The 27,136-nt window shown below is 42.0% G+C and overlaps 1 protein-coding gene across 1 annotated transcript in view; it reads left to right on the plus strand.

The window, feature by feature from the left end:
• LOC128658001 (gastrula zinc finger protein XlCGF57.1-like) overlaps positions 1-27,136 on the plus strand; it is a 157,801-nt gene that overhangs the window by 38,111 nt on the left and 92,554 nt on the right. The window contains exon 5 of the mRNA XM_053712441.1: positions 13,551-13,640. Within this exon, the coding sequence (XP_053568416.1) occupies positions 13,551-13,640 (90 nt within the window). The remainder of the gene's footprint in view (positions 1-13,550; positions 13,641-27,136) is intronic.

Below are 27,136 nucleotides of genomic sequence, written 5' to 3' on the forward strand. Positions count from 1 at the left end.
AAGAAGCGCAAAGAAGAACAAGCTTGAGTAATTTATTTATAGCAGATAAATAAATAAACATAAAAACTTACACTCAGGTAAGTAGCAATATTCGTCCTAAAAGCACACAGTATGATCCAGTGTAAGCATGCAGCGGTCTTAGTCCTGCTCTGAAACGTCTGTGATGGAAGACGAGCCGACAAACCTGAATCAGCGTCTGACGTCAGTATGGAGCTGAATTCGGAGCGTCCCCCTCAAATGGATCCTTTCTCTGACCGCACAGCCACACAGCTGATGATAGCAAATAGTCCCCAAACAATATCCCTATATAACACTGGATCATACTGTGTGCTTTTAGGACGAATATTGCTGCTTACCTGAGTGTAAGTTTTTATGTTTATTTATTTATCTGCTATAAATAAATTACTCAAGCTTGTTATTCTTTGCGCTTCTTTGTACTCCCTTGTTTTAGTACTACTATCCCACTTGAGCCGATGGATAAGAAGATGGAAACTCTTTTAAGAAAGATGTTTCAACATACGGGATACTTGTTTCAACTGGCTGCGGCTGTTGCCGCGGTTGCAGGAGCAGCTACCTACTGGTGCGACTCCTTATCGGAATTGATCGAGGTGGAGGGTCCCCTCGACGTTATCCAGGAAAGAATTAAAGCCTTGAGAATTGCTAATTCTTTTATCTGTGATGCAAACATGCAGATTATTTGCTAAGGTTTCTGGCTTTTCGGTTCAGGCCTATCGGGCACTTTGGCTGAAGTCCTGGTCTGCGGATAGGACTTCTAAGTCCAGACTTCTTTCCCTTCCCTTTAAATGAAAGATTTTATTTGGTCCAGGCCTGGACTCCATTATCTCCATGGTTACTGGGGGCAAGGGTGCCTTCCTACCGCAAGATAAAAAGAACAAGGGTCTAAGGGACAAAGTTCTAATATTCTTGGACGATATTCTAGTACAAGCACCATCTTTTTGTCTGGTGAAGGACCATTCGGAATCTCTTCTCTCTCTTCTTCAATCTCATGGATGGAAGATAATCGTAGAAAAGAGTTCTCTTATTCCAAGCACCAGAGTAGAATTCCTGGGTACTATAATAGACTCCATATCCAGGAGGATATTTCTAACAGACCAGAGACGTGTATGGAGGTAATTGGTCTCATGGTGTCCAGCATGGATATCATTCCCTTTGCCAGGTTCCATCTCAGACCGCTACAACTGTGTATGCTGAGGCAGTGGAACGGCGATCATTTGGATCTGTCTCAACGGATCTCTCGGGACAACCGGTCGAGATAATCGCTCTCTTAGTGGCTCTGTCCAGATCATCTGTCCCAAGGGCCTGTGGTCTCAGGAGGAACACTCCCTCCCAATCAACATTCTGGAACTTCGAGCAATCTTCAATGCTCTGAAGACTTGGCCCCTTTTGGGTTTGTCCTGGTTTATCAGATTCCAATCAGACAATATAATCTCAGTGGCTTACATCAACCATCAGGGGGGAACGAGAAGCTCCCTAGCAATGAAGGAGGTATCTCGAATTCTGGAGTGGGCAGAGGCCCACAGCTGTTCGCTGTCAGTGATCCACATTCCGGGTGTGGACAACTGAGAAGCAGATTTTCTCAGCAGACAATCCTTTCATCTGGGGAATGGTCTCTCTATCCCGAAGTGTTTTTGTGGAGATATGCAACAAGTGGGGGACGCCAGAGACAGATTTCATGGTGTCTCGTCTCAATACCAAGCTACCCAGATATGGGTCAAGGTCCAGGGATCCTCAGGCGGAGCTAATAGATGCATTAGCAGTGCCTTGGAGGATCAGTCTAATTTACCTTTTCCCGCCGTTACCACTTCTTTCTTGTGTAGTGGCCCACTTCAAGCAGGAGCAGGCATCGGTGATACTGATTGCTCCATTGTGGCCGTGAAGGATGTGGTTTGCAGATCTGGTGAGGATTGATCATCTCCTCTGTGGAAGTTTCCTTGTCGTAGGGATCTGCTGGAACAACAGATTTCGGCCCTATCTGCTTTACTGCACAGGAGGCTCTCAGAGCTTCCCGATGTACAGACTTTTGTTAAGGCTCTGATTAGGATCAGACCTGAGTTTAGATCTAGGGCTCCTCCTTGGAGTAAATCTTGTTCTTAAGGTTTTTCAACGGGCTCCGTTTGAGCCTATGCATGAGATTGACATTAAATTGTTGTCCTGGAAGGTTCTTTTTCTACTGACTATCTGAGATTGCCGCCTTGCAACATGAGCCTCCTTATCTGGTGTTCCACTCGGATAAGGCTGTCCTACGTACTAAGTTAGGTTTTCTTCCTAAGGTTGTGTCAGACCGCAACATCAATCAAGAGATTGTGGTTCCTTCCTTGTGTCCAAATCCTTCTTCTGCGAAGGAACGTTTGCTTCATAATATGGACGTGGTTCACGCCTTAAAGTTCTATCTTCAGGCTACTAAGTATTTTATACAAACTTCGTCCTTGTTTGTTGTCTATTCTGGGAAGTGTAAGGGTCAGAAGGTCTCTTCCTTATCTTTTTGGTTAAGGAGTGTTATCCGCTTTGCTTATGAGACAGGGGACATAGACCTCCTCAGAGGATTACGGCTCATTCTACTAGAGCAGTGGCTTCCTCTTGGGTCTTTAAGAACGAGGCCTCTATGGATCAGATTTGTAAGACGGCTACCTGGTCCTCCATACATACTTTTTCTAAATTTTACAAGTTTGATGTTTTTGCAGCTTTCGGGAGAAAGGTTTTGCAGGCTGTGGTGCCCTCAGATTAGGGTCCGCCTCTCTTTTTGTTATCATTCAGTGTCCTCTAGTGCTTGGGTATAAGTTTCCCAACAGTAAGGAATGATGCTGAGGACTCTCCTTATATTAAGAAGGAAAACATAAATTATGCTTACCAGATAATTTAATTTCCTTCTGTATAAGAAGAGTCCACGGCCCCGCCCGTGTTTTCTGATGGGCGGCCCTCTAAATTATATTTTTCTTCTGGCACTATTTATACCCTAATATTTCTCCTACTGTTCCTTGTTCCCTCAGCAGAATGAATGGGGGAAGTGGGAGAGGTATTTAAGCTTTTTATCTGGGGTGTCTTTGCCTCCTCCTGGTGGCCAGGTTCAGTATTTCCCAACAGTAAGGAATGATGATGTGGACTCTCCTTATACAGAAGGAAATTAAATTATCTGGTAAGCATAAATTATGTTTTGTGTGATGTACGTGGGTTACTGGTGAGTGTGCACATATATTGTGTGTGAGGTATGTGGGTTACAGGTGAGTGTGCACATATATTGTGTGTGAGGTTTGTGGGTTACAGGTGAGTGTGCACATATATTCTGTGGGTTAAAGCTAAATGTGTGTACATATATTGTGTGTGAGGTACATGGGTTGCAGGTAAATGTGTGCATGAATATTGTGTGTGAGGTACGTGAGTTTCTGGTGAGTGCACATATATTGTATATGAGGTACGTGGGTTACAGGTGAGTGTGCACATATATTGTGTGTGAGGTATGTGGGTTACAGCGGAGTGTGCATGAATATTGTATGTGGGTTACAGCGGAGTGTGCATGAATATTGTGTGTGAGGCACGTGGGTTACAGCTGAGTGTGCACATATATTGTGTGTGAGGTATGTGGGTTACAGGTGAGTGTGCACATATATTCTGTGGGTTAAAGCTAAATGTGTGTACATATATTGTGTGTGAGGTACATGGGTTGCAGGTAAATGTGTGCATGAATATTGTGTGTGAGGTACGTGAGTTACTGGTGAGTGCACATATATTGTATATGAGGTACGTGGGTTACAGGTGAGTGTGCACATATATTGTGTGTGAGGTATGTGGGTTACAGCGGAGTGTGCATGAATATTGTGTGTGAGGTATGTGGGTTACAGCGGAGTGTGCATGAATATTGTGTGTGAGGCACGTGGGTTACAGCTGAGTGTGCACATATATTGTGTGTGAGGTATGTGGGTTACAGCTGAGTGTGCATATATATTGTATGTAAGGCACATGGGTTACAGCTGAGTGTGCACATATATTGTGTGTGAGGTATGTGGGTTACAGCTGAGTGTGCACATATATTGTATGTAAGGTACGTAGGTTACAGGTGAGTGTGCACATATATTGTGTGTGAGGTATGTGGGTTACAGGTGAGTGTGCACATATATTCTGTGTGGGTTAAAGCTAAATGTGTGTACATATATTGTGTGTGAGGTACATGGGTTGCAGGTAAATGTGTGCATGACTATTGTGTGTGAGGTACGTGAGTTACTGGTGAGTGTGCACATATATTGTATATGAGGTACGTGGGTTATAGGTGAGTGTACACATATATTGTATGTAAGGTGCGTGGGTTACAGGTGAGTGTGCACATATATTGTGTGTGAGGTATGTGGGTTACAGCGGAGTGTGCACATATATTGTGTGTGAGGTATGTGGGTTACAGCGGAGTGTGCATGAATATTGTGTGTGAGGCACGTGGGTTACAGCTGAGTGTGCACATATATTGTGTGTGAGATATGTGGGTTTCAGGTGAGTGTGCACATATATTGTGTGTGAGGTACGTGGGTTACAGGTGAGTGTGTATAGTAAGTGTGATAGTCTACTAAATAATTCTCTTGTGTGCAAATAGTAATTTTTTGGTCATCACATGATTTGTATTTATATATGAGAGATACATTGATACATCCCACTAGTACTACAAACACTACTGTATAGGCTGTATGGATGTGACACTTTCAGATGGATCAGTGGTTGAGCACATAAGAGAACCATATGTGTGTGATCGAGAATGAGTAGTATGAAGTTCCTATAAATAAAGCTACAGGTGATTAGCGCTAATTAACAACAGCGGTGGTTGACATAACCCCAAACATCTGCCAGATATAGTGCAGGTCTGCGCTATATTTGTATGCGTCTGGAAGTAAGGAATGCAGTCCTAGCACAGCTTCACAAATGCCGGCGAAGCTGCGCTAGTTAAACCCTTAACGACCATGGACGTACAGGGTACGTCTGTCGTTAAGGGGTTAAGTAAAGGGAATATTCTGTGATGGTGACATTTTGTCTCATGTAAATAACAGTTATATTTTCTCAGATGGTTACACAGCAGACACAAGTCAGTGAGCAGCTCATGTATGAATAACTAAATTACAAATGAAGCACAAAAATATAAACACTACTGAGTGCTAACGCCTTTAAAGGTAAATCTATAGTGCTTCTATTGTTGTACTCGTATTACAAGTTGAAAGTAAAATGTTATCGGGAGGGCCAAAGCCTCAGGTGCGCCGACATCTGGAGGTCGGATATTGTGACCTTACTGAGTCCCTTTCTACATAGACTTCTGTATAGTTATACGCACATATAAATAAAAACACACACATATACACACATATACACCTTTGTTCACCAGATCATGGACCATATCCTTTTAAATTACTGAACATTAATTTACTGAACATTAATTTACTGAACATTAATTTCAACAATAAACCTTGTTTTTGTATTAAATATATATATAACTATGGGTGAAATACTTTATTTTAATTTATTATAGTTTTTCTCTTGTTAAGTGTATCCAGTCCACGGATCATCCATTACTTGTGGGATATTCTCCTTCCCAACAGGAAGTTGCAAGAGGATCACCCACAGCAGAGCTGCTATATAGCTCCTCCCCTCACTGCCATACCCAGTCATTCTCTTGCAACTCTCAACAAAGATGGACGTAGTAAGAGGAGAGTGGTGTATTATAGTTAGTTTTTTAACTTCAATCAAAAGTTTGTTATTTTTAAATGGTACCGGAGTGTACTGTTTCATCTCAGGCAGCATTAGAAGAAGAATCTGCCTGTGATTTCTATGATCTTAGCAGAAGTAACTAAGATCCACTGCCGTTCTCACATATTCTGAGGAGTGAGGTAACTTCAGAGGGGGAATGGCGTGCAGGTTTTCCTGCAATAAGGTATGTGCAGTTAATATATTTCTAGGGATGGAATTTGCTAGAAAAATGCTGCTGATACCGGATTAATGTAAGTTAAGCCTTAAATGCAGTGACTGGTATCAGGCTTATTAACATAGATACATACTCTTATAAAAGTGTAATATAAAACTTTTGCTGGCATGTTAATCGTTTTTATATATGTTTGGTGACAAAACTTATTGGGGCCTAGTTTTTTTTCCACATGGCTGGCTTGATTTTTGCCTAGAAACAGTTTCCTGAAGCTTTCCACTGTTGCAATATGAGTGGGAAGGGCCTATTTTAGTGCTTTTCTGTGCAGATAAAAATACTGACAGAGACATTCAGCTTCCCTCTGCATGATATAGGACATCTCTGAAGGGCTCAAAAGGCTTCAAAGTCGTGTTTGAGGAGGGTAACAATCACAGTAGACTGTGGCAGTTGTTGTGACTGTGTTTAAAAAACGTTTTTGTCATTTATTATTCTGTTTTTGTTATTAAGGGGTTAATCATCCATTTGCAAGTGGGTGCAATGCTCTGCTGACTTGTTACATACACTGTAAAAATTTTGTTAGTGTAACTGCCTTTTTTCACTGTTTCAAATTTTGTCAAAATTTGTTTCTCTTAAAGGCACAGTAACATTTTTTTATATTGCTTGTTAACTTGCTTTAAAGTGTTTTCCAAGCTTGCTAGTCTCATTGCTAGTCTGTACAAACATGTCTGAAACAGAGGATACTTGTTCATTATGTTTAAAAGCCATGGTGGAGCCCCATAGGAGAATGTGTACTAAATGTATTGATTTCACCTTAAACAGTAAAGATCAGTCTTTATCTATAAAAGAATTGTCACCAGAGGGGTCTGTCGAGGGGGAAGTTATGCCTAACTCTCCCCACGTGTCGGACCCTTCGCCTCCCGCTCAAGGGACGCACGCTAATATGGCGCCAAGTACATCAGGGACGCCCATAGCGATTACTTTGCAGGACATGGCTGCAAACATGAATAATACCCTGTCAGAAGTATTATCCAGATTGCCTGAATTGAGAGGCAAGCGCGATAGCTCTGGGGTTAGACGAGATACAGAGCGCGTAGATGCTGTAAGAGCCATGTCTGATACTGCGTCACAATATGCAGAACCTGAGGACGGAGAGCTTCAGTCTGTGGGTGACGTCTCTGAATCGGGGAGACCTGATTCAGAGATTTCTAATTTTAAATTTAAGCTTGAGAACCTCTGTGTATTGCTTGGGGAGGTATTAGCTGCTCTGAATGACTGTGACACAATTGCAGTGCCAGAGAAATTGTGTAGGCTGGATAAATACTATGCAGTGCCGGTGAGTACTGATGTTTTTCCAATACCTAAAAGGCTTACAGAAATTATTAGTAAGGAGTGGGATAGGCCCGGTGTGCCCTTTTCCCCACCTCCTATATTTAGAAAAATGATTCCAATAGATGCCACTACACAGGACTTATGGCAGACTGTCCCTAAGGTGGAGGGAGCAGTTTCTACTTTAGCAAAGCATACCACTATCCCGGTTGAGGACAGTTGTGCTTTTTCAGATCCAATGAATAAAAAATTAGAGGGTTACCTTAAGAAAATGTTTATTCAACAAGGTTTTATTTTACAGCCCCTTGCATGCATTGCGCCTGTCACTGCTGCAGCGGCATTCTGGTTTGAGGCCCTGGAAGAGGCCATCCATACAGCTCCATGGACTGAAATTGTTGACAAGCTTAGAACTCTTAAGCTAGCTAACTCATTTGTTTCTGATGCCATTGTTCATTTGACTAAACTAACGGCTAAGAATTCCGGATTCGCCATCCAGGCGTGTAGGGCGCTATGGCTCAAATCCTGGTCAGCTGATGTGACTTCAAAGTCTAAATTACTCAACATTCCTTTCAAGGGGCAGACCTTATTCGGGCCTGGTTTGAAAGAAATTAATGCTGACATTACTGGAGGTAAGGGTCATACCCTTCCTCAGGACAGGGCCAAATAGTCTAATTTTCGTGCCTTTCGAAATTTCAGGGCAGGTGCAGCATCAACTTCCTCTGCTTCAAAACAAGAGGGAACTTTTGCTCAATCCAAGCAGGCCTGGAAACCTAACCAGTCCTGGAACAAGGGCAAGCAGGCCATAAAGCCTGCTGCTGCCTCTAAGACAGCATGAAGGAGCGGCCCCCTATCCGACAACGGATCTAGTAGGGGGCAGACTCTCTTCGCCCAGGCGTGGGCAAGAGATGTTCAGGATCCCTGGGCGTTGGAGATCATATCTCAGGGATATCTTCTGGACTTCAAAGCTTCTCTTCCACAAGGGAGATTTCACCTTTCAAGATTATCTGCAAACCAGATAAAGAAAGAGGCATTCCTAAGCTGCGTACAAGATCTCCTTGTAATGGGAGTGATCCATCCAGTTCCGCGGACGGAACAAGGACAGGGGTTTTATTCAAATCTGTTTGTGGTTCCCAAAAAAGAGGGAACCTTCAGACCAATTTTGGATTTAAAGATCCTAAACAAATTCCTCAGAGTTCCGTCATTCAAGATGGAAACTATTCGAACCATTTTACCCATGATCCAAGAGGATCAGTACATGACCACAGTGGACTTAAAGGATGCCTACCTTCACATTCCGATTCACAAGAATCATCATCAGTTCCTGAGGTTTGCCTTTCTAGACAGGCATTACCAATTTGTAGCTCTTTCATTCGGGTTGGCTACAGCCCCAAGAATTTTTACAAAGGTTCTGGGCTCACTTCTGGCGGTCCTAAGACCGCGAGGCATAGCGGTGGCTCCTTACCTGGACGATATCCTGATACAGGCGTCAAGCTTTCAAATTGCCAAATCTCATACAGAGATAGTTCTGGCATTCCTGAGGTCGCATGGGTGGAAAGTGAACGAAGAAAAGAGTTCTCTATCTCCTCTCACGAGGGTTTCCTTCCTAGGGACTCTAATAGATTCTGTAGAAATGAAAATTTACCTGACGGAGTCCAGGTTATCAAAACTTCTAAATGCTTGCCGTGTTCTTCACTCCATTCCGCGCCCCACGGTGGCTCAGTGCATGGAAGTAATCGGCTTAATGGTAGCGCCATTCGCGCGCCTGCATCTCAGACCGCTGCAATTATGCATGCTCAGTCAGTGGAATGGGGATTCCACAGATTTGTCCCCTCTACTAAATCTGGATCAGGAAACCAGAGATTCTCTTCTCTGGTGGTTATCTCGGGCCCATCTGTCCAAGGGTATGACCTTTCGCAGACCAGATTGGACAATTGTAACAACAGATGCCAGCCTTCTAGGTTGGGGTGCAGTCTGGAACTCCCTGAAGGCTCAGGGTTCATGGACTCAGGAGGAGAAACTCCTCCCAATAAATATTCTGGAGTTAAGAGCAATATTCAATGCTCTTCTGGCTTGGCCTCAGCTAGCAACACTGAGGTTCATCAGATTTCAGTCGGACAACATCACGACTGTGGCTTACATCAACCATCAAGGGGGAACCAGGAGTTCCCTAGCGATGTCAGAAGTCTCCAAGATAATTCGCTGGGCAGAGACTCACTCTTGCCACCTGTCAGCGATCCATATCCCAGGTGTAGAGAACTGGAAGGCGGATTTTCTAAGTCGTCAGACTTTTCACCTGGGGGAATGGGAACTCCATCCGGAGGTGTTTGCTCAATTGGTTCTCCGTTGGGGCAAACCAGAATTGGATCTCATGGCGTCTCGCCAGGACGCCAAGCTTCCTTGTTACGGATCCAGGTCCAGGGACCCAGAAGCGGCACTGATAGATGCTCTATCAGCGCCTTGGTTCTTCAACCTGGCTTATGTGTTTCCACCGTTTCCTCTGCTCCTTCGTCTGATTGCCAAAATCAAACAGGAAAGAGCATCGGTGATATTGATAGCGCCTGCGTGGCCACGCAGGACCTGGTATGCAGACCTAGTGGACATGTCATCCTTTCCACCATGGACTCTGCCTCTGAGACAAGACCTTCTAATACAAGGTCCTTTCAATCATCCGAATCTACTTTCTCTGAGACTGACTGCATGGAGATTGAACGATTGATCCTATCAAAGCGTGGCTTCTCCAAGTCAGTAATTGATACCTTAATACAGGCACGAAAGCCTGTCACCAGGAAAATTTACCACAAGATATGGCGTAAATATCTTCATTGGTGTGAATCCAAGAATTACTCATGGAATAGGGTTAGGATTCCTAGGATATTGTCCTTCCTCCAAGAGGGTTTGGACAAAGGATTATCAGCTAGTTCTTTAAAGGGACAGATTTCTGCTCTGTCTATTATTTTACACAAGCGTCTGGCAGAAGTTCCAGACGTTCAGGCATTTTGTCAGGCTTTAGTTAGAATTAAGCCTGTGTTTAAACCTGTTGCTCCTCCATGGAGCTTAAACTTGGTTCTTAAAGTTCTTCAAGGGGTTCCGTTTGAACCCCTTCATTCTATTGATATCAAACTTCTTTCATGGAAAGTTCTTTTTCTGATGGCTATTTCCTCAGCTCAAAGAGTCTCGGAGTTATCTGCCTTACATTGTGATTCTCCTTATCTGATCTTTCATTCAGATAAAGTTGTTCTGCGTACAAAACCTGGGTTTTTACCTAAGGTGGTTTCTAACAAGAATATCAATCAAGAGATTGTTGTTCCATCATTATGTCCTAATCCTTCTTCAAAGAAGGAACGTCTTTTGCATAATCTAGACGTAGTCCGTGCCTTGAAGTTTTACTTACAGGCTACTAAAGATTTTCGCCAAACATCTAACCTATTTGTTGTTTACTCTGGACAGAGGAGAGGTCAGAAGGCCTCGGCAACCTCTCTTTCTTTTTGGCTTCGGAGTATAATCCGTTTAGCCTATGAGACTGCTGGACAGCAGCCTCCTGAAAGGATTACAGCTCATTCTACTAGAGCTGTGGCTTCCACCTGGGCCTTTAAAAATGAGGCCTCTGTTGAACAGATTTGCAAGGCTGCAACTTGGTCTTCCCTTCATACTTTTTCCCAAATTTTACAAATTTGATACTTTTGCTTCTTCGGAGGCTGTTTTTGGGAGAAAGGTTCTACAGGCAGTGGTTCCTTCCGTTTAAGTTCCTGCCTTGTCCCTCCCATCATCCGTGTACTTTAGCTTTGGTATTGGTATCCCACAAGTAATGGATGATCCGTGGACTGGATACACTTAACAAGAGAAAACATAATTTATGCTTACCTGATAAATGTATTTCTCTTGTAGTGTATCCAGTCCACGGCCCGCCCTCTCCTTTTCAGGCAGGTCTAAATTTTAATTAAACTACAGTCACCACTGCACCCTATGGTTTCTCCTTTTCTCGGCTTGTTTCGGTCGAATGACTGGATATGGCAGTGAGGGGAGGAGCTATATAGCAGCTCTGCTGTGGGTGATCCTCTTGCAACTTCCTGTTGGGAAGGAGAATATCCCACAAGTAATGGATGATCCGTGGACTGGATACACTACAAGAGAAATAAATTTATCAGGTAAGCATAAATTATGTTTTTTTATTGTGCATATATTTAAGAGTTAATGGGAAAGTAAAGTGAAAATTAAACAACCTTCTAATTAACTTCTATCATGTAATTTTCTGGGCTCTCTTGGTATCCTTTGTTGAAAAGCTTACCTAGGTGGGCTTAGGGGCAGCAATGCACTACTAGCTAGCTGATGTTTGGTGTCTGCACATATATGGCTATTGTCATTGGCTCACAAGATGTGTACAGCTAGCTCCCAGAAGTGCTTTGCTGCTCCTTAAACAAACAAAAGATAAAAAAAATGCTTCATTCTCTTGATAACAGAAGTACAGTGGAAAGTTGCATAAAATTACACTGTCTGTTTTTTTTAAGTTTTACTTTAGGTCTCCAAAACCACTAAGCGTTATCCATTCATAGTATAGGGTGCATTTAATAAATGCCGGCCTTGTTAAAGGGACATAAAACCCTTAATTTTTCTTTCATGATTAAGAAATAGAGTGTATGTGTGATATGTCTTAGGGACGCAGGAGAAAGGTGAGTATATGTGTGTGATATGTCTGAGGGGTGCAGGGTACAGGTGAGTATATGTGTGTGATATGTCTGAGGGGTGCAGGGTACAGGTGAGTGTGTGTAATGTGTCTGAGGGACGCAGGAGAAAGGTGAGTATATGTGTGTGATATGTCTGAGGGGTGCAGGGTACAGGTGAGTGTGTGTAATGTGTCTGAGGGGTGCAGGGTACAGGTGAGTATATGTGTGTGATATGTCTGAGGGGTGCAGGGTACAGGTGAGTGTGTGTAATGTGTCTGAGGGGTGCAGGGTACAGGTGAGTATATGTGTGTGATATGTCTGAGGGGTGCAGGGTACAGGTGAGTGTGTGTAATGTGTCTGAGGGGTGCAGGGTACAGGTGAGTATATGTGTGTGATATGTCTGAGGGGTGCAGGGTACAGGTGAGTGTGTTTGATGTTTCTGAGGGGTGCAGGGTACAAGTGAGTGTGTTTGATGTTTCTGAGGGGTGCAGGGTACAGGTGAGTGTGTATGATGTGTCTGAGGGGGGCAGGGTACAGGTGAGTATATGTGTATGATGTGTATGAGGGGTGCAGGGTACAGGTGAGTATATGTGTATGATATGTCTGAGGGGTGCAGGGTACAGGTGAGTATATGTGTATGATGTGTCTGAGGGGTGCAGGGTACATGTGAGTATATGTGTATGATGTGTATGAGGGGTGCAGGGTACAGGTGAGTATATGTGTATGATATGTCTGAGGGGTGCAGGGTACAGGTGAGTATATGTGTATGATGTGTCTGAGGGGTGCAGGGTACAGGTGAGTATATGTGTATGATGTGTATGAGGGGTGCAGGGTACAGGTGAGTATATGTGTATGATATGTCTGAGGGGTGCAGGGTACAGGTGAGTATATGTGTATGATGTGTCTGAGGGGTGCAGGGTACAGGTGAGTATATGTGTATGATATGTCTGAGGGGTGCATTGTACAGGTGAGTGTGTGTGATGTGTCTGAGGGGTGCAGGGTACAGGGGAGTATATGTGCATGATATGTCTGAGGGGTGCAGGGTACAGGTGAGTGTGTATGATGTGTCTGAGAGGTGCAGGGTACAGGTGAGTATATGTGCATGATATGTCTGAGGGGTGCAGGGTACAGGTGAGTATACGTGTGTGATGTGTCTGAGGGTTGCATGGTACAGGTGAGTGTGTATGATGTGTCTGAGGGGTGCAGGATACAGGTGAGTGTGTGTAATGTGTCTGAGGGGTGCAGGGTACAGGTGAATGTATAATGTGTCTGATGGGTGCAGGGTACAAGTGAGTACATGTGTGATGTGTCTAAGGGGTGCAGGGTAGTGGTGAGTGTATGTGTGTGATGTGTCTAAAGGGTGCAGGGTACAGGTGAGTGTACGTGTCTGAGGGGTGCAGGGTACAGTTGCGTGTATGATGTGTCTGAAGGGTGCAGGGTACAAGTGAGTGTACATGTGTGATGTGTCTGAGGGGTTAAGGGTACAGGTGAGTGTACGTGTCTGAGGGATGCATTGCTCTGGTGAGTGTACATGTGTGATGTGTCTGAGTGATGCATTGTGCTGGTGAGTGTATGTGTGTCTCATTCTAATATTACAACTTCCTTGTGCAGTGCTAAAAAGCTAAACTGTAACCATATTTATATGATCTATGCAGGTGATGTTAAGGCTGAAGTTACACTTAATGCTGAACAGACTAATCATCTGGAAGTTGTGAAGCAGGAAATCAGTGACACTATCAGTACAGGTGAGTGCACGTGTGTGATTTGTCTGAGGGATACAGATCATCTGCCCCACTAAGCACAGGGAGGGTTTTTATTAGGGGAGAGGGAGATTTTTAGAGCCATCATCTCTTGCTAGTAAAACACACAGATGAAAATGCCCCTGTTACTTGTAGGTGATTTTGATATACCGGTAATTTATGAAGGACTGAAATCCAAATTATTAAAGAAAAAAAATATTTTTGTCTGAACTTTATTAAATCCCTTAATATATCTGACATGTTCAGTCATATCACTGTGTTATATTATCCCCCACTAGCAAAACATGTTAACATACCTAATCCCTTTTACTTTCTAATGGCAGTGAGAGTCCACGATAACAGTAATAACCTATGGGCAATACTCAAACTGGCCACCAGGCGGCAAAGGCCCCCCAATTGAAGCCATAAATATCCCTCCCACTTCCCGTACCCCTCAGTAGTTCTTTGCCTCATATTATGGAGGCAGAGAGAGGTGCTCTGTAAAGTAGAAATTAAGGTTAGCTTGCATTGAGAGCCAGGGATCATATAACCATATAAATCTCAATGAAGTATTGGTATATATAATACTGGTTGACGCTGGGACTCCCATGCCTCTTTCCAGTTCTAACCTAAATCCCCCGTCTGATAACGCTGTGTGTCTCACACTAAATTACAGACTTATCATGGATATTTTGTCCCCTCTCTCATGTCAACTTGTCTAATAGAGAGGTGATGTAAAGTGTCCCTGTGTCTATACTAGGTGCATCAAGCAGACGTGTACCGAGTATCCAGACAAATTTCCTTGTGTTTATGCGGCTGAGAGGGGGAGAGCGCTTCAGGCGTGCTGTTATACAGGACACAGATTATCATTTCAATCCTAGTGTATTGACTTCATAACACCCAGAGATATGTAAGGCAGGGGTGTTTGTGATGCAGCCGCACTGGAATTTGATACCGGTTCTCAGGTTACTCTATACATTATAGTGTAGGCTTTCCCCGCCATTTGGTGGGCTATTATTACTACTACTGTCTGCAGGTGGAGAAATATTCCAAGCGATCCTCCACTATGTCGAGCAAGTTTGTTGGAATATTCTAAGCTCCCGACATATCTGCATCGCTGAGAGGCGTTTACTATACTCGTTATTGGTTGGCGTTACTGGCTAAAGCAACACCCAGCATCGCCGACCATTTTGGCGATGTGTAGTAAACGATCCCTGAAATATTACTGCTGTCTTCCTAAACATTACTTCTAATACCCCTAAATTGAAGTACCCCACTAACTATTAAGAATTTATACTGTTATTCTATTATTTAGTTTTAGTGCATTGTAAAGATGACATTTTCTTTGCATACACTGTATTTTAAAATTAGTTAATTAAAAAAAATAAAAAGCTTTACACTATTCCCTTGCTGTTTTTCCATGTGTCTGCTTTTTTAGCACACTTAATTTGAATTTCAAGCATTGGCCTTTAGGTTTACGCGTATCGAGGTTGCGCACATCGGGTTAATGCTTGTCGACTAGCTCACGTCCCTTTTAATCTTTCTTTAGTGCTTGGCTATGCGCACGTCTGGTTTTTAGAGCGCTAAAATACTTATGAGTTTATTTAAAAAGCTACTTAGGAGGGGGTAAGTGATTTCCATTCCTCAAGAGCTTTTTAAGGGGGTTATAGAGTTTATTGCATTGCTTTGCCATATGCTATAATTTAGCAGTCTGATTTTATCCCTAAATATATCCAAGAAACTGAGTCCCCTGTACATTTTTCTACCAGTTCTATGTGTCCAGAAACCAGGGATACTGTTATGTCTTCAGATGGTGATGTTTCCTCTGGTGATTAGGAATCTTCAATTGATGCTGAACCTGATGTTTCCTCTTTTTTGTTCAATGTTCAACATATTTGTTCTCTTTTAAAGGAGTTCTTAATTACTTTAGGGGTTAAAGATCCAAATGTTTCTGATGATAAGCCTTGTAATTGTTTAAACGCAGTTTTTAAGACTGTCGTTAATTTTCATAAAGTTTTCCATATTTCTGATGCTGTCTCTGACATGATTTATAGGGAATGGGCTAAGCCAGGTAATGAATTTACTCCTTCAAAGTTTAAAAAGTTATTTCCTTGCTGCTAATATTGGTTTGTGGGAAAACGCACCCAAGATTGACGGGGCCATTTCCACTCTGGCTAAACATACTATTATTCCTTTAGAAGACCGTACTTCTTTAGACAGAAAGTTAGAATATTTACATAGAAGGGCATTTTTTACATGCAAGTTATATTCTCAGACTATCTATTTCTATTACTGATATAGCTGCTGTTTCTACTTACTTGTTGTCTAATCTTTCAGAACAGTATTTTGATGACTCTGCTAGTGCAAATCTTTTGGGTTTACTCAAGAGTTCAAATTCTTTTATTTGTAAAGCTGCATTTGATATTATGAAAATGTCAACAGCATGTCTTTGGCAGTCCTTGCCAGGAGAGTTTTAGGACTTAAATCCTGGTCTGCTGATATAGCATCAAAATACAGATTATCCATTTCCTTTCAGGCAAAGAAGTTGTTTGGTTCTGATATAGATGATATAATATCTACTGTTACTGTAGGTAAAGGGGGCTTTCTTCCTCAGAACAAAAAGTCTAGAGGGAAATCTAAAGCTTCTAATCAGCATTAATAAGGAACAAAAGGTTGACTCCTCTGCTCAAAAACAAGGCATCTCTGGTTCAGTCTGGAGACCTTAGTGCTAACTGGAACAAGTCAAAGCAGGGTAACAAGTCTATCTCTGCTTACAAAACTGCATGAAGGTGCAGCCCCCAATCCAGAGGTTATAGTAGGGGGCAGATTAAGCCTCTTTAAGGAGACCTAATTTCAGTCTGTTCCAGACCCCTGGGTTCTGAATATAGTTTCTCAGGGATATCAAATAAGATTCAGAACAAGACCTCCCAGAAAGTTTTTTTTTTCTGTCCAATGTTCCAAGGAATCCTGTAAAACTCAAGCTTTTTTCCAGTCTGTCTCAGATCTGGAAGCTATGGGAGTGTTTTTCCAGTTCCTTTGCAGGAACAGGGGATGGGATTTTATTATAATCTCTTGAGTATTCCAAAGAAGGCAGGTGCTTTCTGGATTTAAAAGCTCTGAACAAGTTTGTAAGGATTCCATCTTTCAAAATCAAAAGCATTCTGACTATTATGCCTTTTGTTCAGCAAGTTTATGTCAACAATTGATTTAAAGGATGCTTACCTCCATCTTCCTATTCACAAAAAAACATTTCCAGTTTCTGAGCTTTGCCTATCCTGACCGGCATTTTGAGCTTGTTGCTCTACCATTTGGTCTGGCTACAGCTCCAAGAATATTTACAAAGGTTCTGGGTGTCCTTTTGTCTGTGATCAGGTCTCAGTGTATTGCAGTGTTTCCATACCTGGACAACATCTTTGTTCAATCTCAAACTGACTCCTTGTTGTTTCTTCAAAACCATGTTTGGAAGATCAATTTTCCAAAAAGTTATTTGGTTCTTCAGACAAAGTTAATTTTTAGGGTTTTCAAATTGATTCAGTCTCCATGAGTCTTTCTCTAACAGAGCAGGATAAATTTGGTATCAGTTTGTCTGAACCTTTAGCCTCTCTTGTCTCTCTCGGTTGCTCTTTGTATGGAAGATCTAGGTCTCAAGATTGCAGCTTCAGGTGCAATTCCATTTGCACGTTTTCACATGAGGCCTGTTGTGTCAATGGTGCAGAAATTTATACTCAGCTGTCTCAAAGGATATTTTTGGATCCCAGTACAAGTCAGTCTCTAACTTGTTGGCTGGATCATCAGTTTATTATTCAGGGGGCTTCTTTTGCTCGTCGTACATGGCCTGTGTTTACTACAGATATAAGTCTCTCAGGTTGGGTAGCTGTTTGGGGGTCTCTGAGAGCACAGGGAGTTTGGGATTCTTGGTGGGCAAGGTTAGAAATCCATATTCTAGAACTCTTTGAGCTTGGCCTCTGCTGAAAAGAGAGATTCATCTTAATTTCAGACAGATATTGTCACAGCAGTATCTTATGTCAACCATCAGGGGGGACTCACAGTTCCCTAGCACTGATGGAGGTTTCTCAAATTCTCTCATGGGCAGAAACCAATTCCTGTCTAGTCTCTATGATTCATATTCCAGGGGTGAAGAACTGGGAGGCAGACTTTCTCAGTCATAAATCTTTACAGCCAGGGAAGTGGTCTCTTCACCAGGATGTGTTCAATCAGATTGTGGATCATTTTGGTCTCCCAGAGATAGATATGATGACCTCTCTTATGCAGATCTTGTTTAGAAGTTCAGCTGTCGTCCTTGGCCTTTGCCTCTGTGGTCAGGCCTTCTGTATCAAGGTCCATTTTTCCATCCAGATCTCAAGTCTCTGAACTTTATTGCATGGAAATTGAAAGTTTAGTCCTTAGACATAGGGGGTTTCTCTGATTCTGTGATTGAAACCTTTATTGAGACTTGTAAGCCTATAACTGGGAGAATCTATCACAAGGTCTGGAAGGCCTTTATTGCGTGTTGTGTAGATAACGTTTTTTCCTGGCATTCATTCAGAGTTCCCCGGATTTCAGTTCTCGCAGGATGGTCTGGATAAGGCTCTATCTGCCAGTTTTCTAAAGGGACAGATTTTTTTTTATTATTTAATAATTTTTATTGAGGTAGCAATGACATACAAGAACAAACTTATACAATTGTCATGGCGACACGCCTTTCAATATACATCCTTACTTATACATTTAACACAAAAGGCATGTCCTAGAAACCATAAATATTAATGAATCCTAAACAATGAGGATATATAACCGGCCATGAGTGGCACCTCTTTTTACAAACTTACATTTTCTGTTGGACATCAAACATATAATTTAGCAAATGTTAACTGTATGGCCTAGCTTTCGTGGAGGGATTCTAAATAAGAAAAAATAGGCATTTGTCTGTCCATGAGACTCACAACAGAACATAAAATTATATAATATAACCAGCTCGGGCGTCAAGTGGATACACAACACTAACCCTTCTCCTTTAAACATTTCTTTCATGTAATTAGCAAGAGTCCATGAGCTAGTGACGTATGGGATATACATTCCTACCAGGAGGGGCAAAGTTTCCCAAACCTTAAAATGCCTATAAATACACCCCTCACCACACCCACAATTCAGTTTTACAAACTTTGCCTCCTATGGAGGTGGTGAAGTAAGTTTGTGCTAGATTCTACGTTGATATGCGCTCCGCAGCAGGTTGGAGCCCGGTTTTCCTCTCAGCGTGCAGTGAATGTCAGAGGGATGTGAGGAGAGTATTGCCTATTTGAATTCAATGATCTCCTTCTACGGGGTCTATTTCATAGGTTCTCTGTTATCGGTCGTAGAGATTCATCTCTTACCTCCCTTTTCAGATCGACGATATACTCTTATATATATACCATTACCTCTGCTGATTTTCGTTTCAGTACTGGTTTGGCTTTCTACAACATGTAGATGAGTGTCCTGGGGTAAGTAAGTAAGCTTATTTTCTGTGACACTCTAAGCTATGGTTTGGCACTTTTTTATAAAGTTCTAAATATATGTATTCAAACATTTATTTGCCTTGACTCAGGATGTTCAACATTCCTTATTTTCAGACAGTCAGTTTCATACTTGGGATAAATGCATTTGTTTCAATCATTTTTTCTTACCTTAAAAAATTTGACTTTTTCCCTGTGGGCTGTTAGGCTCGCGGGGGGCAGAAAATGCTTCATTTTATTGCGTCATTCTTGGCGCGGACTTTTTTGGCGCAAACATTTTTTTCTGTTTCCGGCGTCATACGTGTCGCCGGAAGTTGCGTCATTTTTTGACGTTTTTTTGCGTCAAAAGTGTCGGCGTTCCGGATGTGGCGTCATTTTTGGCGCCAAAAGCATTTAGGCGCCAAATAATGTGGGCGTCTTTTTTGGCGCTAAAAAATATGGGCGTCATTTTTGTCTCCACATTATTTAAGTCTCATTATTTATTGCTTCTGGTTGCTAGAAGCTTGTTCACTGGCATTTTTTTCCCATTCCTGAAACTGTCATTTAAGGAATTTGATCAATTTTGCTTTATATGTTGTTTTTTCTTTTACATATTGCAAGATGTTCCACGTTGCAACTGAGTCAGAAGATACTTCAGGAAAATCGCTGCCCAGTGCTGGAGCTACCAAGCTAAGTGTATCTGCTATAAACTTTTGGTATCTGTTTCTCCAGCTGTTGTTTGTATTGCATGTCATGACAAACTTATTAATGCAGATAAAATTTCCTTTAGTACTGTTACATTACCTGTTGCTGTTCCGTCAACATCTAATTTTCAGAGTGTTCCTGATAACATAAGAGATTTTATTTTTTAAATCCATTAAGAAGGCTATGTCTGTTATTTCTCCTTCTTTTTTTTTTTTTTTTTAAAGTTTTATTTATTAATTGAAATGAGGTACAGGTTTCACAAATATGTCTATCAAGTAATACATTGAAAGGCGTACATACTTCATGATTAGTATCATATACAGCTGCTTAAAAGAAAAAGACAATACAATATGCTTTTGCCGAGTTCAACAACCTTATCCAATAATACTTCTTGGAATGGAATTTGTAAATAAAATTAAGGAGCCTATGCCTCAAAACATTTTTCTCCTTTTTGAGCATGCAATAACCCAGAACAGGTATAATATGAGAAAGAGAAAACAAAGCTGGGAGAAAGAAAAGAAAAGCTCAGCAGGAGAAGGAAAAGAGAGGACAGAGGGGAGAGAAAAAAAAAAAAAAAGAGGGAAAGAAAATTGAATTGGATTTCTCCTCCCCCCCCTCACCGGGAGGCCGGAGCCATCTAAGATTAAGCAATTACACCACTACTAATTTCCCCTCTCAATACAGCATTCTGAATCCATTCAGAGTGCTTAAAGGGAGCAATGAGACTTCTTTGAACATCCAGTGTATTGGATAGAATATATTCTCCCCATTTCCTGAAAAAGTTGGCAATTTCTTTTTCAGAAGATATCTGCGTCTCATATTGTTCATATATTAATTTGGAGTCTAACATGTTCAAAAGGGAGGTGAACATAGGGCTTCTATTAGATTTCCAGGAGGAAAAAATAATGTTTCTAGCAGATAAGATTACAAAATTAATAAATTTTATGTTTCCCACCCTTTCATCATATTGCTTCAGAAAGATAATTTCCTCCATCTTCAGAGAGATCTTAAGCTTTAGAATTTTTGAGAGCCAGAATGAGACTTTTGCCCAAAACTGACTTTGGGACATGCCCAGATACAGTGGATCAGGTTGGCATTTGGATAATGACAGCGTGTGCATTCATATCTTTGCGTATTATTCCACTTCCCTAGTTTCTCTGGGGTGATATAAATCCTATTAATTAATCTAAGGTGAGATTCGCGCCAAGATAACAGAGGAGTCGCTGACCAAGCCCTATCAATGCTTTCTTGAATTGTCTTAAGCTCCAATTGCGGGATGTCTAATAACCATCTTTCACTGAGCCATTCCATGCCATATACACCTTCTTTAAGCAATAATAAACTATACCAGTGTGATATGGAGGCTTTGCCAAGCTGGCGGCGTGACAGAGCTTTAGTTAAAATTTCCCAGTTTCTGTAAAAATCTTCAAGTGCTGTGTTGTTGAGAAAATGCCTAATTTGGAAATAACCAAACATATCACGGTTAGGGAGATTATATTTTTCTTTTAAGGAGCCAAATGAGTGAATAACTTGTCTATCTTCATCAATACATTGTGCAAAGTGAACTAGGCCCCCTACCTTCCACCTCTTGAAAATTTCGGTATCAGAGCCTGCAGGAAAAAGTGGGTTATTCTGTATTGGTAAATATCTAGAACACTGGAAATTGGCACCCACCGCCATGCATAATTTTTGCCAGGCTATGATAGGGTTTCTAAGAGTGTACATCTCTTTAAGTAAAAGAGGCCAGTCCTTTTGCCGCATATGTATTAGGGCTTTTAAGCTATAAGGTTTAAGAAGGCCATTTTCAACATTCTGAGGCGCTAGCTGACCCATATCTAATATCCAATCTGGTACTATCTTCATCAAACAGGCCAAATTATAATTATAGATTGAGGGGAGGGCAAAGCCTGCGTTTTCCTTTGGTTGAGATAATCTTTTTAACAACATTTTATGTTTTGCTTTGCCCCATAAAAATCTCCTAATTGCCGAATTTAACATGTTTATATCTCTTTTTCGTAAGAACAGTGGAATATTCTGCATTATATACAGAAGTTTGGGGAGTGCGATCATTTTAATGAGATTTATTTTGGCAGCTAGTGTTAATGTAAATGATGTCCATCTAGAGATATCCTCTAAAATTTTCTTGATTACGCCATCAATATTAACTCGATACCACTCTTCCGGGCAGTTTGTGACATTAATACCTAGATATTTAACCATTTTAACCTCCTTAAAGGGCAATGCCTCCAAAGAATCTCTGGTCTTATTTAACCACATAACCTCTGATTTATTATCATTTATTGTATAACCTGAGAATGATCCATAACGCTTCAATAAGCTCAGTAATGTAGGTACATTCTCCTTAGTGTTAGAAAGGAATACAAGCAGGTCGTCTGCGTATAGGGAGATTTGGATGTCTGTCTCCCCAAGTCTAATCCCCTTAATAGTATTGCGTAGTACTATAGCCAGAGGTTCAATGCAGAGATTAAAAAGTAATGGAGAAAGTGGGCACCCTTGTCGGGTGCCCCGCGCCAATTGAAACCATTCTGTAGTCCTGCCATTGACAATTAAGGCAGATCTTGGATTATGATAAAGTGCTTGTAAGAAGGAGAGGAAGGCACCTCTCATACCAAACTGTTTAACTGTGGTAAATAAGTGATCCCAAGCGATGGAATCAAATGCCTTTTCGGCGTCGAGGGCAATGATAGCCTTGTCCTCCCTATCAGCCTCATGTGATTTCTTCCTAATGTTATAATATTCTGTTGTTAATAGTAGTTTCCTTAAATTTGAAAAGAGAGATCTGCCCTTTAAAAAGCCAGTTTGGTCTGGATGGATGAGTTTGTCCAAAATTTTTTGTAATCTAGCTGCTAAGATACTTGTTAATAATTTATAATCGGTGTTGAGCAGGGATATAGGACGATATGAGTCTAGGTTTTCTGCATCCTTGCCCTTCTTTAAAATTAACACTATTAGGGAGGCACTGAAATTACACGAGATGGGGTGTCCTTGCAGGTAATATGCATTAAATAGTTCACATAGAGGATCCGTTATTTGCTGTATGAGAATTTTATAAAATTCTGCCGGAAAAGTGTCCGGGCCTGAGGCCTTATTTAACTTGCTACCTTTTATTGCCTGAATGACTTCGTCTTTATTAATTGGTTCGCACAGTGATTTGCATGTGTTCTCATCCAATGTCGGGAGCCTACATGTATCCCAAAAAGCTTTTCTTCTGTTATGTGTGATCAGTCCACGGGTCATCATTACTTCTGGGATATTATCTGCTCCCCTACAGGAAGTGCAAGAGGATTCACCCAGCAGAGTTGCTATATAGCTCCTCCCCTCTACGTCACCTCCAGTCATTCTCTTGCACCCAAAGACTAGATAGGAGGTGTGAGAGGACTATGGTGATTATACTTAGTTTTTATAACTTCAATCAAAAGTTTGTTATTTTACAATAGCACCGGAGCGTGTTATTACTTCTCTGGCAGAGTTTGAAGAAGAATCTACCAGAGTTTTTTCTTATGATTTTAACCGGAGTAGTTAAGATCATATTGCTGTTTCTCGGCCATCTGAGGGAGGTAAAAGCTTCAGATCAGGGGACAGCGGGCAGTTGAATCTGCATTGAGGTATGTAGCAGTTTTTATTTTCTGAATGGAATTGATGAGAAAATCCTGCTATACCGTTATAATGACATGTATGTATACTCTACACTTCAGTATTCTGGGGATGGTATTTCACCGGAATTACTCTGTAAAAGTACATTAAGCCTTTTAATAGGTATTTAATTCATGTTAAACGTTTTTGCTGGAATGTAGAATCGTTTGCATTTCTGAGGTACTGAGTGAATAAATATTTGGGCATTATTTTTCCACTTGGCAGTTTGCTTGTTTTGATTATGACAGTTTCGTTTCTCTCTCACTGCTGTGTGTGAGGGGGAGGGGCCGTTTTTGGCGCTCTTTGCTACGCATCAAAAAATTTCAAGTCAGTTACACTTATATTTTCTGCATGATCCGGTTCATCTCTAACAGAACTCAGGGGTCTTCAAACTTCTTTGAAGGGAAGTAGATTCTCTCAGCAGAGCTGTGAGATTTATATAGTGACTGTGTTTTAAAACGTTGCTCTGTGATTTTTATGTTTAAAATTTAATTAGTGTTGCTTTACTAATGGGAACAAACCTTTGCTAACAAGTTGTGTTGTTTTTAAAGAGTGATGCTATAACTGTTTTTCAGTTCATTATTTCAACTGTCATTTGATCGTTTAGTGCTTCTTTGAGGCACAGTACGTTTTTGTTAAATAAGATTGTAACCAAGTTGCATGTTTATTGCTAGTGTGTTAAACATGTCTGATTCAGAGGAAGATACCTGTGTCATTTGTTCCAATGCCAAGGTGGAGCCCAATAGAAATTTATGTACTAACTGTATTGATGCTACTTTAAATAAAAGCCAATCTGTACAAATTGAACAAATTTCACCAAACAGCGAGGGGAGAGTTATGCCGTCTAACTCGCCTCACGTGTCAGTACCTGCGTCTCCCGCCCGGGAGGTGCGTGATATTATGGCGCCTAGTACATCTGGGCAGCCATTACAGATAACATTACAAGATATGGCTACTGTTATGACTGAAGTTTTGGCTAAGTTACCAGAACTAAGAGGCAAGCGTGATCACTCTGGGGTGAGAACAGAGTGCGCTGATAATTCTAGGGCCATGTCTGATACTGCGTCACAGCTTGCAGAGCATGAGGACGGAGAGCTTCATTCTGTAGGTGACGGTTCTGATCCAAGCAGATTGGATTCAGATATTTCAAATTTTAAATTTAAATTGGAAAACCTCCGTGTATTACTAGGGGAGGTCTTAGCGGCTCTTAACGATTGTAACACTGTTGCAATACCAGAGAAAATGTGTAGGTTGGATAAATACTTTGCGGTACCGGCGAGTACTGACGTTTTTCCTATACCTAAGAGATTAACTGAAATTGTTACTAAGGAGTGGGATAGACCCGGTGTGCCGTTCTCACCCCCTCCAATATTTAGAAAGATGTTTCCAATAGACGCCACCACACGGGACTTATGGCAAACGGTCCCTAAGGTGGAGGGAGCAGTTTCTACTTTAGCTAAGCGCACCACTATCCCGGTGGAGGATAGCTGTGCTTTTTCAGATCCTATGGATAAAAAATTAGAGGGTTACCTTAAGAAAATGTTTGTTCAACAAGGTTTGATATTGCAACCCCTTGCATGCATCGCGCCGATTACGGCTGCGGCAGCATTTTGGATTGAGTCTCTGGAAGAGAACCTTAGTTCCGCTACGCTGGACGACATTACGGACAGGCTTAGAGTCCTTAAACTAGCTAATTCATTCGTTTCGGAGGCCGTGGTACATTTAACCAAACTTACGGCTAAGAATTCAGGATTCGCCATTCAGGCACGTAGGGCGCTGTGGCTAAAATCCTGGTCGGCTGATGTAACTTCTAAGTCCAAATTACTTAATATACCTTTCAAGGGGCAAACTTTATTTGGGCCCGGTTTGAAAGAAATTATCGCTGACATTACAGGAGGTAAGGGCCACGCTCTACCTCAAGACAAAGCCAAAGCTAAGGCTAGACAGTCTAATTTTCGTCCCTTTCGGAATTTCAAAGCAGGTGCAGCATCAACTTCCACTGCACCAAAACAGGAAGGAGCTGTTGCTCGTTACAGACAAGGCTGGAAACCTAACCAGTCCTGGAATAAGGGCAAGCAGGCCAGAAAACCTGCTGCTGCCCCTAAGACAGCATGAACCGAGGGCCCCCGATCCGGGACCGGATCTAGTGGGGGGCAGACTCTCTCTCTTCGCCCAGGCTGGGGCAAGAGATGTCCAGGATCCCTGGGCGCTAGAGATCATATCTCAGGGATACCTTCTAGACTTCAAATTATCTCCCCCACGAGGGAGATTTCATCTGTCAAGGTTGTCAACAAACCAAATAAAGAAAGACGCGTTTCTACGCTGTGTACAAGATCTATTATTAATGGGAGTGATCCATCCGGTTCCGCGGTCGGAACAAGGACAAGGGTTTTACTCAAACCTGTTTGTGGTTCCCAAAAAAGAGGGAACTTTCAGGCCAATCTTGGATTTAAAGATCCTAAACAAATTCCTAAGAGTTCCATCGTTCAAAATGGAAACTATTCGGACAATCTTACCCATGATCCAAAGGGGTCAGTACATGACCACAGTGGATTTAAAGGATGCTTACCTTCACATACCGATTCACAAAGATCATTACCGGTATCTAAGGTTTGCCTTCTTAGACAGGCATTACCAGTTTGTAGCTCTTCCATTCGGATTGGCTACGGCTCCAAGAATCTTCACAAAGGTTCTGGGTGCCCTTCTGGCGGTTCTGAGACCGCGAGGAATTTCGGTAGCTCCGTACCTAGACGACATTCTGATACAAGCTTCAAGCTTTCAAACTGCCAAGTCTCATACAGAGTTAGTTCTGGCATTTCTAAGGTCGCATGGATGGAAAGTGAACGAAAAGAAGAGTTCTCTCTTGCCTCTCACAAGGGTTCCATTCTTGGGGACTCTTATAGATTCCGTAGAAATGAAGATTTATCTGACAGAAGACAGATTAACAAAGCTTCTAAATGCATGCCGTGTCCTTCATTCCATTCAACTCCCGTCAGTAGCTCAATGCATGGAGGTGATCGGCTTAATGGTAGCAGCAATGGACATAGTTCCCTTTGCACGCCTACATCTCAGACCGCTGCAATTGTGCATGCTGAGTCAGTGGAATGGGGATTACTCAGATTTGTCCCCCACTCTGAATCTGGATCAAGAGACCAGAAACTCTCTTCTATGGTGGCTTTCTCGGCCACATCTGTCCAGGGGGATGCCTTTCAGCAGGCCGGACTGGACAATTGTAACAACAGACGCCAGCCTTCTAGGTTGGGGCGCTGTCTGGAATTCTCTGAAGGCTCAGGGACAATGGAGTCAGGAGGAAAGTCTCCTGCCAATAAACATTCTGGAATTGAGAGCAGTTCTCAATGCCCTTCTAGCTTGGCCCCAGTTAAAGACTCGGGGGTTCATCAGGTTTCAGTCGGACAACATCACGACTGTAGCTTACATCAACCATCAGGGAGGGACAAGAAGCTCCCTAGCAATGATAGAAGTATCAAAGATAATTCGCTGGGCAGAGTCTCACTCTTGCCACCTGTCAGCAATCCACATCCCGGGAGTGGAGAACTGGGAGGCGGATTTCTTGAGTCGCCAGACTCTTCATCCGGGGGAGTGGGAACTTCATCCGGAGGTCTTTGCCCAAATACTTCGACGTTGGGGCAAACCAGAGATAGATCTCATGGC

The sequence above is a fragment of the Bombina bombina genome, chromosome 4 (assembly GCF_027579735.1).
Source record: "Bombina bombina isolate aBomBom1 chromosome 4, aBomBom1.pri, whole genome shotgun sequence".
NCBI classification, from domain to species: domain Eukaryota; kingdom Metazoa; phylum Chordata; class Amphibia; order Anura; family Bombinatoridae; genus Bombina; species Bombina bombina.